Source organism: Ascaphus truei, chromosome 12 (assembly GCF_040206685.1).
Source record: "Ascaphus truei isolate aAscTru1 chromosome 12, aAscTru1.hap1, whole genome shotgun sequence".
Classification (NCBI taxonomy): domain Eukaryota; kingdom Metazoa; phylum Chordata; class Amphibia; order Anura; family Ascaphidae; genus Ascaphus; species Ascaphus truei.
In genome coordinates, this window is record NC_134494.1 from 12,102,119 (window position 1) to 12,119,129 (window position 17,011).

The window sequence follows — 17,011 nt, forward strand, 5'->3', positions numbered from 1 at the left end:
GCATCAACACTACAGTACGTTTCCCTGCCTTTGATCTGGATAAAAGAGACTGCAGCGTGGTGGGGACATCACAATATATATATATATTACAGTGTTCGACAAACCTATACATTTGCTCGCCCCGGGCGAGTGGATTTAACCCCCGGGCGAGTAAATATTGGCCCAAGCAGCACACGTTTGGTACTAGGTGGCGAGTAGATTTTTTTGTGTGGCGAGTAGATTTTTTGGTGATTTGTCAACCACTGTGTGTATATATATATATATATATATATATATATATATATATATATATATATATATATATATATATATATATATATATATATATATATATATATATATATATATATATGTATATATGTGTATATATCTTATACTATATTAGTGAAAGCACTGTATGCCTGTCTGGATGTCCGGTGTCCCTAGGGGAAATCTCATTGGTCCCTTGGGCCTCCCGCCCCCGCACACCTCTCATTGGCCTGAGGTGGAGTGACGGGCCAAACACACACACACACACACACACAAGGTAGGGGGGCGCCCCCTTGGGGGGGCGCACGATTATGTAGGGGGGGCGCGAGCAGCTTGCAGGGAAACCTGGGGGCGGCCAGAGCTGTGCACGGGCACTCCGTGCTGCTGCTTCTATGTCTGTGTCTTGCAGAGGGGGCGGGGTCAAAAGATCCATGCTGCTGCTTCTATGTCAATGTCTTGCAGAGGGGGCGGGGCTTCTCTCTGCACACAGACAAGCCCTCCTTCTCTTCCTGTCTGCTTCCCGTTTTCAGCAGTATGGGGGGTTGGGGGATCGGAGCATGTCGCCCCCCCAGGTGAAATGGTGGACTGATTAAGTGTGTGTGTGTTGGTGGTGGTGGTGGGGGGGGGGGGAGTGATTGAGTGTGTGTGTGTGTGGGGGGGGGGTGGGGGTGGGGGGATTGAGTGTGTGTGTGGGGGGGGTGGGAGGGATTGAGTGTGTGTGTGTGGGGGGGGTGGGAAGTGTGTGTGTGCGGGGGGATTGTGTGTGGGGGGGGATTGTGTGTGTGTGTGTGTGTGTGTGGGGGGGGGGATTGAGTCTTGGGATTGTGTGATTGTGTGTGGGGGGAGGGATTGTGTGTGTGTTTGGGGGGGGATTGTGTGTGTGTGGGGGGGGATTGAGTCCCCCCCCCTCCCTGCCCTTTGCCCCCCCCTCTCCCTGTCCTTTGCCCCCCCCTCCCTGCCCTTTGCCACCCCTGCCCTTTGCCCCCCCCCCTCCCTGCCCTTTGCCCCCCACTCCCTGCCCTTTGCCCCCCCCCTTCCACTCGATGCCCCCTGCCCTTCCATGCCCGGGCAACGCCGGGTATATCAGATAGTGTATATATATATATACATACAGTGTTCGACAAACCTATTCCCCCACTCGCACCTGGCGAGTGGAAATTGGCTCGTGGCCAGTAGATTTCCCCTGCTCTGCAAAAAAAAAAATCCCCTGCACCAAAAAAAAAAAATCTCTCTAGCTCTGTGGTTCCCATTTTGTGCGCCGCGTGGCTGGCCTACATGGACGCCACGAGTGTGTGTGGATTCCCCCTCGCAGCCCATCCGTCCTGTGCTGGAGACCAGCCAACCGCACTACACTGGCAGGGAGAAGAGAAGCTGCAGCACGGAGAGGAATCTCTCCCCCCCCCTCCCTTCCTGTACCGGCAGCCAGGGATAGAGGAGAAGCTGCAGCACGGAGAGGAATCTCCCCCCCCCTCCTTCCTGCACCGGCAGCCACAGGGACCAGCTGCAGCACGGAGGTAGATGCCCTTGAGGTAGACGCTTCTGACTGCGGGGCCAGCGCAGTGCTATCCCAGAGATTTTCTCCCCAGGATAAACTTCACCCTTGCGGTTTTTTCTCTAAGAAGTTTTCCCCAGCTGAGAGGAACAAAGCGTGGGTAATAGGGAACTTTTTACGCTTCAGGAATGGAGGCATCTGTTGGAGGGGTCAAAAGAGCCGTTCACTATTCTCACAGACCACAAAAATCTCTTATACATTGAGAATGCCGTCGCTTAGGTCCCCGCCAAGCCCGCTGGTCGTTATTTTTCTCCAGGTTTAATTTTATTTTGTCCTATATTCCCGGCACCAAGAATGTCAAGGCGGATGCTCTCTCTAGACAATATTCTTCTGAAGAGAGACCGGAGAAAACTACTGAGTCTATCCTTCCCAAGCAAAAGATCCTCGTGGTCGTTGCATTCAAGAATATTGAGAGGATCATCAAGTCTCAAAGACATCTTCCTAGCGATCTCGAGATCCCGAAGGACACCTTATACGTGGATCCCAAGTTTATTCCTGAGATTCTGGACATCCGGGTTTCAAGAAAACTTTAGATATCATCCGTCGCACCTTCTGGTGGCCCAATATGGCCAAATCCATCCTTGAATTCACTCGGACCTGTCCGGTATGTGCACGCATTAAGATTCCTCGTCAGAGACCCCAAGGTCTTCTTTTGCCTTTACCCATCCCGGAGCGTCCCTGGTTCCACATATCCATGGACTTTATTGTCGAATTGCCTAGGTCGAATGGCATGAACACCATTCTAGTAGTAGTGGATCTGTTTTCCAAGATGGCACATTTTATTTCTCTCAAAGGTTTGCCCTCCTCACCCGCCTTAGCTGACAGTTTCTCCAAAGAGATTTTCCGGATCTATGGCATTCCCACATCCATCTCATCGGACCGTGGCTCTCAATTCATTTCCAGATTCTGGAGGAACTTCACCAGAAGACTGGGCATTTCTTCCTCTTTTTCTTCAGGATATCACTCTCAATCTAATGGGCAGACCAAGAGGGTTAATCAATCTCTCGAGAAGTATTTAAGGTGCTTCGTCTCTGACTCCCAGGATGATTGGGCGGAATTACTTCCCTGGTTCAATTCTTGTTCCATTGGAAGGGCTTTGGACCTGAAGAGAATTCATGGGTATCTCTTAAAGACATTCATGCACCTGGGCTTCTCAAACGTTTCCGAAAGAAGTTTCAGTCTAAACCAAGGAAGGATCGTCCTGAGGCTGACCCTGAATGGGGGGGGGGTACTGTGATGATTCGGGGGTCACGACGGCCGCAGCATGACCTCCCCTCACCTCATGTTGCGCCCGCTGCTGCAGGGCATCTCCCTTGCCGGTCCCGTCCAGTCCCCGTGGTTGGGGGACTCCCTCCTCGTCCCCGGCAGGCGGCCGCTGTTCCGCAGGCGGCTGGGGCTATGGTGGCTGCTGCTGCTCCGTAACGAGGGAGAGCGCGCGCCGGATCTAGTTAATTTATTCACTGCTCCTGCAGTGAGGCCCCGCCCCCAACACACTTACAGCCCACAATCATGCCCTAAGACTGCTCATCTGTATTTTTCTCTAGGCAGCCTATCCAGGACAGCTCCATGCACTCCTCCAGGTCTGCCTCCTCTTCCTATTTGCCAGCCACACTATTTAATGCCTATCCTGTCATTCCCACATCGCTCGACATAGTCTCTGCTTACGGATGTCTATTCTGGGTCTCCCTTTGCTCTTCGTTTATTCAGGTTGCGACCAGGCTTGGCAGACGTACCTCTCTGGCTCTGGACCCCGGCTCCCACTTGACCTCGCTGCTTCTCTCATCCCTCAACCACAGCTTGGACCTCAACCTCCCGGATCTCTCTCTCCCTGACCTTGGCTAACGGCAACGACTTAATCTCTTCTGTACCGGTACCAGCAAGTATTGCTACACCTATTCACACCTGGCCTGGCAACGCCAAAACACCACACTCCGGACACGCTCCTTCTGCTGCGGGTGCGTGCACATATACGTCCCCACCTCAGTATAAGGGACGAGTCTGGTCTGCGGGCAGCACCGGCGTAACAAAGCGCTCGTGCTTGAAACGGCAAGACACTGCCCACTTGCACTTCCCTTTATTGAGTGCCCAAAACACTCCTTGGCTAAGAGTGCCCGACTGCTCTGAGTGCCCTATGCTGCTAACCAGATTCTGAAATGGGATTTATGCTGTGGCAGCATTTTTGATAACTACAAGTCCATATCTTTAGATCACACCTCCTATGCTTCTTAATCTCTATCCACTCTATGACACCCACCCTCATCGCACTTCCACCAAGTGACCCCCATAAACCTTATATGCCTCACAAATTGTATCCAAGTATTTATAAAGCACTGAAAAATGATGTGTATCAAATTACAATACCTAAGACCACAAATGCTTCTTCTCCTTCTCCTCGTCGTTATTATTGTCTTTTTTTTTAAACCACCTTCCCCCACAAATCGTTATACCCGTGCGACAAAGTCCATATCATGAAATATTCTCCAGCCAAATTTTTTTGATTAGTTGTCTGCAGCAAACAAAAGCCCTGCGGCTCGCCAGACAAGTGTCCTTCCTTAAAACTACTGTTCAAAACCGCCTTATCACCCGACGTCTGCTGTGCTGGCGACGCTTGCTCCCATGATTCTCTACCCCCTGACCCTGCACTAATGGTCACATTAAACAACACTGTTGCCCCAGTCCCACTAAACCTCAACCCTGGCTACTGATACCTCCACATAGGAGCTGCTCCCCCAACCACTTTCCCTCCACCCGTAACACCCAACAAAGAACTTGCCAGGACCTGGTGGTCCACAACCCATGCTGCCCCCACACCCATATCCCCAGATGAGGTGCCCCCTCCCATGCCTCTGTCACGGGAGACCAGAACTTAACCGAGGGATCAAAGCACCAGACAGGATAAAGCAGTTCAATAAATACATTTTTATTCCAGCCGGTGTCAGTAAGTATAGCACAAAAAACACAATCAGAGCTATACTCACAAAAAAACAGGGCATACAGGGCATCCTTCCACTCTTCGATGAGTTAGGCTTCGTCCAGACCTCTCTGGTACAACTCCCGGCAGAGCACTTTGAAAAGTCCTGCTCTTGGCTTCTCCAGCATAGCGACAGTCCCTTAGCATTAAGCACTTTTAAATTTCCCACTAGCCAGGCTAGTTATTATCATTAAGTATATGTGTGCATCTTTCTAGCATTTCAGGCAACGTTTTTTAATTATAGTAGTTTACCAGACTAATACTATCAGGCAAGAAAAGCAGTTCCAAATAAGATTTTTTTTTTTTTTTAGTTGATATGATATATGTTCTCTTCCTTCTAGACTATTCATTTGGAAAAACCTAGTTTGATGCATGGATATAATTTATTGTATTTCTATGTATATATTGTTGATGTTCAACATTCAACAGTTCCCTCTTGTGTCCAACAATCAGTACTACATGTAATAGTCAATATGCTTATAAATATAATCTTTGATGTTTGTATTGCTACAGTAGAAGAGCAGTACTGTATTTATACTTTATGTGCATTTATCTGCTTCTAAATTCTTACATATGTAATGTGTTCCTGATCCCTCTGGCCATTCAAGCTGTATTTTATATTAAAGCAGCAATTCACCCTAGCGAACTTCAATTTTTTGTAGGATTGGAACTAGGTGGTCCTCTGGAGCTGAACCGGGCTATTTTCAGCTCTGGGATACTTACTGATGAATTTACCGGTATCACATTCTGGTTTTGAAAATGTATTTACTTTGCCACCAAAAGGAATTTGCAGCAAATGATGTTGCAGTTCGTCTTGTTGGATACTTATTCAAGCTTCAAATTGCAAAGCCAGTATAACCAGCCTCACACTGGTGAGACCCAAAAGGTCGAAACAGCTGTCTGTGGGTAGGTTTACTGGCTATGCATCGTAGCCCAGGCTGTGCTCAAAATCTGTGCAATGCAGCAAGCATAAGCTTATAGGGGTCCATGTCAAAATGGATTTAAAGCAGAAGATGGCACTGTGTGCTCATTTCCATTTCATTTGCCAGAATCCCTTGCTGCAGTGAAAGCACTGTATGCTGGGTAATAATGGTGAAAGGAATGGTTGCAGACCTGCCAAAGACATGCAAATGAGCACACAGTAATATTTCCATTTGCTATATACAGTGTTCGACAAATACGCATAACCACACGCCCGTGGTGAGTGGATTTTGGCCGCCGGCGAGCCGTGCTGCAGCTCTATGAATTCCCCTGCTCGTGCCAATTTTTAAAAATAAATAAATAATCCCCCTCCCTGATTGGGCTGACGCGGGGAAGAGGGCCGCCTGGCAGCTCTGGGTTAGCCCCTTCCCCCAATCTCCTCCCCCCCTGCCCCTGATCTCCTCCCCCCCCTGCCCCTGATCTCCTCTCCCCTGACCCCCCAATCTCCTCCCCCACCCCTGCCCCCGATCCCCGTTTGCTGCCCGGGCGGGAGGTAGGCTGAGGGGGGTTCCCGCTTGCTTCCCAGGGCGGGAGGTAGGCTGGGGGGGTCCCCGCTTGTTGTCCGGGGCAGGAGGTAGGCAGCTGCAGCAGCGGCGGTGTCCAACTCTGGAGGGGGTGCAGCGTCCACTTCAACGGGGGGTGCTGCGGCAGTGTCCGCTTCTGCTTCGGGGGGAGGGGTGCTGCGGCGGTGTCCACCTCTGGAGGGGAGGCGGCGTCCGCTTCGGGGGGGGGGGTGCGGCGGCGTCCGCTTACGCTCCACTTGGGGGGGGGGTGCTGCGCCGGTGTCCGCCTCTGGGGAGGGGGGGCTGCGGCGTCCGCCTCGCGTCACACAGGCATGTGGAAGTGCTGTCGAGGACAAATGGAGAGAGGAGAGCCCCGGGCAGGTAATTACAGTGGGGACCCCGGGGAGATAAAAACCTCAGTACCTGACTCGTGTGCAACATCCCGTGAGTGTCTGTGAGTGTGTATGTCTGTGAGTGTGTCTGTGAGTGTGTGTGTGTGTCTTTGAGTGTGTTTGTCTTTGAGTGTGTGTGTGTGTGTCTGTGAGTGAGTGAGTGAGTGTGTCTGTGAGTGAGTGAGTGTGTGTCTGTGAGTGTGTGTGTATGTGAGTGTGTGTCTGTGAGTGTGTGTGTCTGTGATTGTGTGTGTCTGTGAGTGTTTGTGTGTGTCTGTGAGTGTTGTGTGTCTGTGAGTGAGTGAGTCTGTGAGTGTGTGTGTCTATGAGTGTGTGTGAGTGTGTGTGTTTGTGTCTGTGAGTGAGTGTGTCTGTGAGTGTGTGTGTCTGTGAGTGTGTGTGTGTCTGTGAGTGTGTGTGTGTCTGTGAGTGTGTGTGTCTGTGAGTGTGTGTGTGTCTGTGAGTGTGTGTGTCTGTGAGTGTGTGTGTCTGTGATTGTGTGTGTCTATGAGTGTTTGTGTGTGTCTGTGAGTGTGTGTGTGTCTGTGAGTGAGTGAGTGAGTGTGTCTGTGAGTGTGTGAGTGTGTGTGTGTCTGTGAGTGAGTGTGTGTGTGTCTGAGTGAGTGTGTCTGAGTGAGTGTGTCTGTGAGTGTGTGTGAGTGTGTCTGTGTCTCTGAGTCTGTGAGTGTGTGTGTGTATGTGTGTCTGTGAGTGTGTCTGTGAGTGAGTGTGTCTGATAGTAAGTGTGTCTGTGAGTGTGTGTGTGTCTGAGTTTGTGTGTCTGTAAGTGTGTCTGTTATTGCGTCAGTGTGTCTGTGAGTGTGTCACCCTCTCTCCCTCTCCCTGTGTCACCCTCTCCCTGTCACCCTCTACCTGTGTCACCCTCTCCCTGTGTCACCCTCCAACTGTGTCACCCTCACCCTTTCCCTGTCGCCCTCACCCTCTCCCTGTCGCCCTCACCCTCTCCCTGTCACCCTCACCCTTTCCCTGTTGCCCTCACCCATCCCTGTTGCCCTCACCCATCCCTGTCGCCCTCACCCTATCCCTGTTGCCCTCACCCTTTCCCTGTCGCCCTCACCCTTTCCCTGTCGCCCTCACCCTCTCCCTGTCGCCCTCACCCTTTCCCTGTTGCCCTCGCCCTTTCCCTGTCGCCCTCACCCTTTCCCTGTCACCCTCTCCCTCTCCCTGTCGCCCTCTCCCTCTCTCTGTCGTCCTCTCCCTCTCTCTGTCGCACTCTCTCTGTCACTCTCTCTCTGTCTTTGTCTCTCATTCTATCTCTGTGTGTGTTCTCTCTCTCTCTCTCTGTGTCTCTCTCATTCTCTCTCTTTCTCTATGTCTCTCTTTCTCTGTGTCTCTCTTTCTCTGTGTCTCTCTCTCTCTCTGTCTCTGTGTGTCTCTCTCTGTCTCTGTGTGTGTGTGCCGGTCTGTGTGTGTGTGTGTCTCTCTCTCTCTGTCTCTCTGTCTCTCTGTCTCTCTCTCACCCACTCTCTCTCTCTCTGTCTGTCTCTCTCTCTCTCATCCACTCTCTCTCTCTGTCTCACCCACACACACTCTCTCTCTCTCTCTCTCACACGCTGGATCTCTTACTTACCCTATATATCTTAACTGCCCTATACCTACACCGAAATAACCTATACTGCTTTCTTCCAGATCTAACTCTCGAGCTTCACACGGAAGACATCGGAATCCCCCCTAAACCAGAAGACAGGTAAGGAACACCTCCCCTCCAAAATATAACATTGCGGGAATGAGGTACCTGGACATTGAGGGACTGCGGATCAGGTAAGATTGCTGCTTTAGATATTGTGAAGTGGGGGCATCCAGGCACTAGTTATGGGGTTCAGGAAACTAGTCATTCACATCTGGCTTTTTTTTCTAAATCCGACATTTACACCCACATACATACACACACACACACGTAACAAGGACTAATTGTAGTATAATGTAATACAATAAATAAACTAATGTCAAAAATGAATGTTGTTCTTACTAGGAATATACTGTATTCATTTTTTTTTTTTTTTTTTTTAAAGCGGGACTAGGGGTGGAGCTGGGGGTTGGGGGCGGAACTAGGGGCGGGGCTAGGTGGCGAGTAGAGTTTTTGTTCGGCGAGTAGATTTTTGGGTGATTTGTCGACCACTGGCTATATATATATATATACATACACGCACACACACATATCAAGGTATAATACACCATATCTCTCTCTTATCAAGTAATGTATCAGCAGTAAAATAGTCAGTACTATATTTTGTTTTTATTGTTGTACCCTAGTCATTGACTATCATTTATATATTATTGTTACTTATTCGTACACTGTTAGTCCAGATAGCTATAGATAGGAACCTCGCTCAAACCCCTTGTTGGTTGAGGCGAGTGGATCAAGAATTGATGACGAGTGTATCTAAAGAGGTACACAAAAAGAATCCCTTTGTAGGCGCACCGCAGACCTTTATCTACACTGTTAGTCCACAGTGTTTATTTTATGAGCATTGTTTCCCCCCTCCCCCCCCCCCCAATCTCATATAGGGACCACTACAGGGGATCTGCACGTATTACTGTGTGTGTGGGGCAGTACCTGTTAGGCTCACAGGAGTACTGCATCATCTGCATAGATGGTAATGAGACCAGGACAAGCTTAGGTGGATCTCTGTGTTCTTCTTATCAGTGGTTCAGCGCCTCCAGCAGTGTTGAGACCCATGGTATATGGATGTCAGTCCCTGTCACTGCACTCTTTACCCCTCCTGCCCAGGAACTTAAACCAGGTAGAGGTATAGTTGAACGGGGTTTATTGTTGTGCATAGCTGCAGCAGCTCTTCATAGCAGCAGTATGGTGTCTTCGAAGTCCATTCTAAATGGTGCTGCCCCGATATTATGGGGCCTTAAGTCTTGATGGTCTCTAGGCCGTCCGGCCTAGAGTGGGCAGGCTTTCCCCCGATGGGGAAGACTGACAGCTCTTCCTCTCTCTTGGGGGAGCAGAGTAAGACTTATCTAACTTTGATGCTCCTCCTTGGAAAACTCTGGAAGGGGCGGGCTCATGGACTGTACCCATCACTGATAGGCTATACACCGGCCATGAGTCACCACCTTCCTTCACTTTCAAGGAAAGCAAAAGGGGGGGGTCACTGGCCCATAGATTAACTTGGTAGTGCCTGGAACTTAACAGGCCTTACATAAAGATATACTATGTGGGGAAAGATAAGTATTATGGGACATACTATGTTACACTCTCCCCTGGGCGAAATTCCCAACGACCTCACTTGGGTCCAAATTTGCTGCACCATCTGTCATTCTGAAACCTGCAGAATGACAAAATGTATACAATATCAGTACATATACAACAATATAGTAATATACACAATCCGTATCATCCACTGGTAACAGTGATGATAACTATGTTAACATAACCAGAGGATAACCCTAATAGTAATACCTAGGATCCGGCTTTTAACAGGCTGTCCATCATAGTCCTCTACCCATACTGAGCAGACGTTGGGTAAACCAGCTTGCTGGCGTACCTCCACCCTGTCCATATACAGTAAATGCAGGTTCCTATCAACCACTCCCCCATAATGGAACAGATCAGGGACTCCGTGATAAACTCTTTGTAACTAGTTTTTCACTAAAGGTAATCGGTGACACCTAACCTCAGCCACTCATGGCGATGGTTCTCTATTTCCTGCATTATAGGTTCAGGAACATAGGGGAAATGGTACCCGTGAGACTGCCGGAACCTACCTCTTATAGCCCGGTCAGCTCTACTTAGCTTAAGTAACGTCCGACCAACTCCCTGGCTGGGTAGTACCCAGAAACCTGGATCTTTTGGGTTGACTGTCCTTTTTAACCCTTCAGAGCCCTTAGGAATACGTACTCCCAACTTAATCTCACTCTCTCTTTTAAAGAGAGCTTCAGCCGACTCCTCAGTGGTAAATGCCCCCTCTTCCCACCAATGATTGACTATTGGGCCACTACGCAAAATGAACCTTGTATACTTGACCTCAGGGGCATAGCCCATAAACATTGGGTACCACCATTGACATGGTTCTGGCGATAAGGACTCCGATCTGGCAGGTACAGAGAACAGGGCATTGGATGACAAAGAGGATGAGGATGTTACAGACACCTCTGATTGAGACCAAGAGGACCTCCTAAAAAATTGATAGGATCCTTTACTCCCTGGTTTCTTTATACTCCTAGCCACCGGTATCTCTCCTTCTGACTTACAACTCTCACTTAACCATCTCCCTGGCTCCTCATCCTCAGGAAATTTTGTCAATACAAACTCCTGAACAGTAGGGTCTATACATCTTACTCTCTGCGAGCTACAGGTGGATGACGGGGCAGTGGCAGGGGCAGAATGAGCCTGAGCAAAGACCTTAATGTCCAGCACAGGGGTAGTGACAGATGGGGTGTTTGACACTAGGGTATGTGATTGGGGCTTCATCAAGTCCATTGACTGTCCAACAGGAAGGGTCTTTGCCTTGCCTTTACTTGGGGACTGCAACTTGGACGTGGCAATGCAATTACCCCTTCCCAGTCCTGCAGGGAGCGGTGTCGAAGCAGGGCTTAGCGGCTCCTCTTTTATAGAGGTAGCTTTCACAAAGCAGGCGGCTTCATGCGGGCGCAGGCTCACACTTGCTTCCATAGGAATCAGTGGTAGTGCAGCCAGTTCCGCAGACGCCATCTTGGTGATGTCATCCAAGATCGGCAATCTCGCGAGATCACTGGCGCAACCACCACCCGGCACCATTGATGACGTCACTTCCGGTGAGACCGGAAGTTTGTCACCGCTCGGCGCACCGGACGAGGCCGCACTCAGCGCCTCAGTAAGGTAGGCCCCAACCGGATCCACTGTGAAATAAGAAAATGGTGGCTCACCCACATTAAGGTAGGGGACGTCCATTGGTTCCTCCGCAGACGATATCCAGACATCAGCGGCGTCATCAGGGGTCGCGGAGATTAGAGGCCGTTCCGGAACCTCCGCTGGCTCATGGATGACCATGATGGGGCTGAATCTTCTCTCCGCTTGGCAGGTAGGCTGTGGGTGCTGATCCACAGGTCCCGCCCAGTAGAGATCCTCTTCTAGGGGGGACACCTCCACCAGGACGTGATGCCGGTGCGAGTCAGTCGCCTGGGCGACCACACTTAAGGAGCTACCGTGCTCCGCAGTCACCTGGGGACTCACACCTGACACCCCTGGGGCAGTCTACCAACCCTCGTCATCGTGGTGAGGTACTGGTCCCAAGCCTGGGACCAACGGTACCATCGTTGTAGGCCAGACCAGCTGTTGCAGGGCACACGGGCCCACAGCAAGGTCCGCAGTAGCAACTGAGGAAGATATTGTAGTTGACAGTGGCACCGGACTACTGGAGCATCCGGCCACATTAATAAGGTTACACAGGCCCGCAGCATCCATGATAACTGGAAACAGGAACAAGACCGCACCAGTCGTAACGGCTCTTGAGACAGGCAAACATACCTCCGCAGGCACTGGCAGGCCGCAGATAGTAGGTGCCACAGTGCTGGAACCGCGTATCTGGGCCGACAGGGCCACCAGGCAGGCGGCTGTGCGCACATACATCTCAGGTGAATTTGCTCTCCAACCCTCACCATCAGGTAGCCACCTGGGAGGGAGTAGTTGGATACTTCTATATCATTGACATCAGTAGAGGCAGCCATGGTATGTGATGGTTCCTCACAACAGTAGGTAGCTCCTCACTCTTTGATAGCTCACAACAGAATGAGCTCTGAGTCTGTTCTTAAGACTCCTCCCAGCCGGGGCACAGCTCCGATTGGCTGGGGTTCACTCAGCACCTCCCCTGGGTGAATTTCAGATGTGGGGGCAAACATCAGTAGCTTGACTTGACTCCGCCTGAGCCAATAATAATAATGGGCGGCACCTTTCGTTTGGCGCTGAAAGCTAGCAACTCTTTTCTGCAAACCTTTGCAAATCTTGCACACCATCCCATGTGGTCCCGTTTTCTTGGCGGGAGCATCATTTTGGACACATGCACACATACCAGTCCACACACACAGTAACACGTGTAGATCCCCAGTAGTGGTCCCTATATGAGATTGGGGGGGAGGGGGGAAACAGTGCTACATTTGGAGGCACTGCTGAGATAGACAGGACAGGCTTTCAGGCTGATAGAGCCACTTTCAGAGTGAGACTCAGAACGTAACTATATGCTGAGAGTGAGACTCAGTGTGTTGCAGCATGCTCATGGACTGTACCCATCACTGATAGGCTATACACAGGTCATGAGTCACCACGTTCCTTTCTTCCTTCACTTTCACGGAAAGCAAAAGGGGGGGGTCACTGGCCCATAGATTAACCTGCTACTGCCTGGTACTTAACAGGACTTAATTGCAGATTCTGTATACTATGTGGGGAAAGATAGGTATTATGGGACATACCATGTTACATATATACAAAGATGACAGTGGAAAGCTACAATTTTAATATTAAAACATTTTCTTTGGTGATTTTTGTAGAGCAAAATCATTGATGTCTTCAAATGATAAGCTATGAAGTTCCACTTTCGTTGAACATGATGCTTAGGGTCATACTTGAATGAAAATGTCCAAATGTATAGAGAATCTTCTTTTTTCCATATCTTCTATATATATTATCCAATTTTTAATCTTGAAATGCATTAATTTCTTTGTATTTATGAGGCCCCTCATATTGTGAAGCCCCAAACTGTAGCTTAGTTTGCATATGTCCGGCACTGGCTCAATCTTCTCATTGACAAAATGTTCACTGACAGTGTCGTGTACTGCGAAAATAAAATTAGTTTGCATAAAAAAAGTGCTGAAAACTAGAGGTTTTAGATCCTGGAATGCTGATAACTGGAGTTTATTTTTATTTTTTTTAATATTAGTGCAATTAAAGGTAAAGAATACTGGGGTATGCTTTAGATGAAGATTGTTTGCAGTGACTATTATAGTATGTTACCTTAAAGATACAAGTATTATGAAAAATACTGCCAATGTCGTTACATTTTTTTAAACCATAGGCCCACAAAGACAGTAATATTAGTTTTGTTTAATTTACTCTAGTTGGTTCCTGTACACAGGATTATACTGAATAAACCACATTCAAGGACTGTATCAAGTAGAGCACATCATACAATCTTTCAATTATAAATATATTCAGTGTAAGCTTACTTTAAAATCTTGTTTTTTAAAATATGTACGTCATGGATATGTAAGTATAATATATAGCATTATTATTAGTATATTATACATAAGAACTATACATAACTATAACCTCAATATTTGGCTTTTCACTATCAATGTAGAATGATTAAATGGGAAAATGTTTGTTAGAGACATCAATAAGAGTGTACTGTATATTTTCAGGAAAGTGTATACTAAAGAACTCTTTGTGATGTCATTTTATAGAACTGGACAGTCAATAAGATTTTCTCGTGGCTATCTCATGCTTATGTAGAGGACATAGAAATCAACAGACAGTTTGATATTTTTGATGGAAGCATGGATGATCTTCTTCTTGTATATGGAAGTGTGATTGATTGTCAACAACAGCAACACTATTATGCACCATGTTTTATTCCAAAAACATCCCATAGGGTAAGAAACATGACAAAATCTACTTTTTATTGAAGATATTTTTTAAAAGCTCATACTTAGCACTTTATACAAATTATATTCAGGGTCAATACAAGATGTTTTCAAAAGAACTATTAATTCCAAGAGCGGTAAGAACGACACCGGGTCATCCCTTAAGGGTGGAGGAAAGGAGATTTTACCAGTAACAACGGAAAGTGTTATTTACAGTAAGGGCAGTTAAAATGTGGAGTTCATTAACCATGGAGACTGTGATGGCAGATACAACAGATATTTTCAAAAAAAAGGTTGGACATCTTTTTAGAAAGGAAAGGTATACAGGGATATACCAAATACGTAAACATGTGGAGCATGTTAAATCCAGGGAGAAATGTGATTGCCATTATTGGAGTCAGGAAGGAAATATTTTTTCCCCTTTTGAGACCCAATTTGATAATGTTTCACTGGGGTTTTTTGTTTGCCTTCCTCAGGATCAATATATTATAAATATTAATATTAGATAAGTATTTGTGATCTACATGTTACATAGGTTGATTTTGATATGTATTTTTTCAACCTCATCTACTATGTAACTATGTAAGTAGAAAGCACACATTTCAGAATCAATCATCCCAATTTAAGGAAATGTGAATGAGTTAAAGACCTCTTGCAACTGAGGAAGGGACTTTTGGACCCCAAAATGTTGTACATCTTGTCTGTGGTATACAATAATAAATGGTTTATGAATAGACCGCTGCAATTGATGTATGCATCTATCCACTTTTTTTGTAAAATAAATACATCTGTATGACAAGCAAAAAGAAAACCTTACTTAACCCAAAAGGAATACTTAAAAGTAATACTTTCTCTTTAGCGATGGTTATCTGTCTTTAAAGTTGAAAACTACTATACTATAAACTATACTATAAATTGCCTTACCATTTTTTTTTAAATAGTGTATGTGTATTGCCCCTTTATACAGCATGGGCGCTAATAATCTGCTGTACTAGCTTGTTAAATAAAAATGATTCTTTGAATAAGGTGTTGAACATGGGTGTCCCCTCCCCACAGACAGGCCATGTTTAAGTGATAACCAGCTAATCACATATTAGAGAAGTGCAAACAAGCGGGCTTGTTAATTCATTGATTATTACTAAAACCTGGTTTAGCTGTGGTGTCATGAAACAAGGTGAACCCTCCACAATCAGCTTATCTCAAAAAGCCTCCAGACGTCTTGACTGCTACAGATTGCAGTTTAAGCACATTTGAATCAGAATTTAGCAAAACATTAAGCAGGGTATTCGGCCCGTTTTGATGTTACCTGCCATTGACTTGATTGGCAGTTACGTCTCGAACAGGTGCAATACTCGGCATTCTCTTGCAGTTTTGTAAATGGCTGTATGAAATGTTAGGAAGAAGTTTCTTGATGCACATATTATACAGCAATAGGATATGTCAATCTCCGTGTCTCAGTACTGCATTTGTTTTTACCTTGTAGCATAAAAGAGGACTGAATGCCACTGCTTAGGTGGCACTAACTACTTTGACTACTATTCAGTATCCAGCTTTACAAACAAGATTCTAACTGCAGGCACAATTAAAATGATGTTTTTAATTCTCTGTACTTTTCAGCATCTTGATATGTCGAGCCCTATATGTATAACCATTAATTTAGCACTAGCATTACATTTATTTTCAAAGCAGTGGGGTCACTGACCAAAAGCAAACTTGTATGTTTATCTGTCTATCTCTTTAGAAAAGTGTGTACAGCAGAAACATTCTCTGTTGGGGCAAGAATAACATATCTTGATATATCTATATATTCTCAGGTACAAGGTACAGCCAATATAACGAAAGTCCTTATTGTTCCAAGCATTATCAATACAAACGTAAAGGCCACTGCAAGTGGAAATATTAAAGAATGTGTTAGTGCTCCATGTCTGCAACATTCCGCAGCTCGTCGAAGAAGTAAGAAAATAACTGCTTTTATCTCTTTTGTTCCATTGTCTTAACTCCTATTCTCTCCTACACTGTCTACCACCAGGTTTCTGCACTGTTCAGTCCATGGAAACAGCACTAACCAGAGCAACTAATGATATCAAAGATGCCAAAGACCATTAAACCCTGTCTAAATTACTCAACCTCGCTGCTCCTTTTGATACTGGATCTGTTCTCCTTCACATTCTCTATGCTCTTGCTGTCCATAACGAAACTTGGATTTTGTCTTTCATGCCCATCATACTTTCAGTGGGTTTTTTTATTGCCTAATCCTAAAGGTTTATCCTGCAACTTCTTATCTTTCCTCTCTACACTCTTATCTAGAAGGCCTTTTCACATCTGCATTGCAGCATGACAAACACAAAGTGCCAGTAGGAGCAGACCCCCTTTAATAGCATTAAATGTGTGCAAAAGAGGGACTTGGCTACCATGTTATTGCACCCGCTGGTACAGGTCTGCTATATCTGTATGTTCCATGCGTATGACACAAATTTACATTTCAACCTCAGAAAAAAGGAAATGTCCTCCAGCTCGTAGACTCGGGTAATGGTTCCAGACATAGGGGAAAAAAACAGAAAACATAGTGGTGTATTATAGGTAATAAATGACCAAGTGTCCACTAGATAGATGTATTACGTCCCCAGACCTTATACAGTATCTGCTGTTCAGACCAAAATTTCACGCAAACTTTTTTGCCGGAAAAGATTCTGAAAATGTTGCGAATTTGCCGAATATTACCAGCTTTCTTATTCACAAAAAAGCTTTCTGGCGATGGAGTTGAGTTTTTGTTTCA

At 46.7% G+C, this 17,011-nt stretch overlaps 1 protein-coding gene across 7 annotated transcripts in view; it reads left to right on the forward strand.

The window, feature by feature from the left end:
- Positions 1-17,011, forward strand: part of LOC142463899 (sperm-specific sodium:proton exchanger-like) — a 956,006-nt gene that overhangs the window by 923,779 nt on the left and 15,216 nt on the right. For all 7 annotated transcript variants that reach the window (XM_075566732.1, XM_075566736.1, XM_075566735.1 and 4 more), the window contains 2 exons: positions 14,056-14,244; positions 16,050-16,188. In XM_075566732.1, the coding sequence (XP_075422847.1) occupies positions 14,056-14,244; positions 16,050-16,188 (328 nt within the window). The remainder of the gene's footprint in view (positions 1-14,055; positions 14,245-16,049; positions 16,189-17,011) is intronic.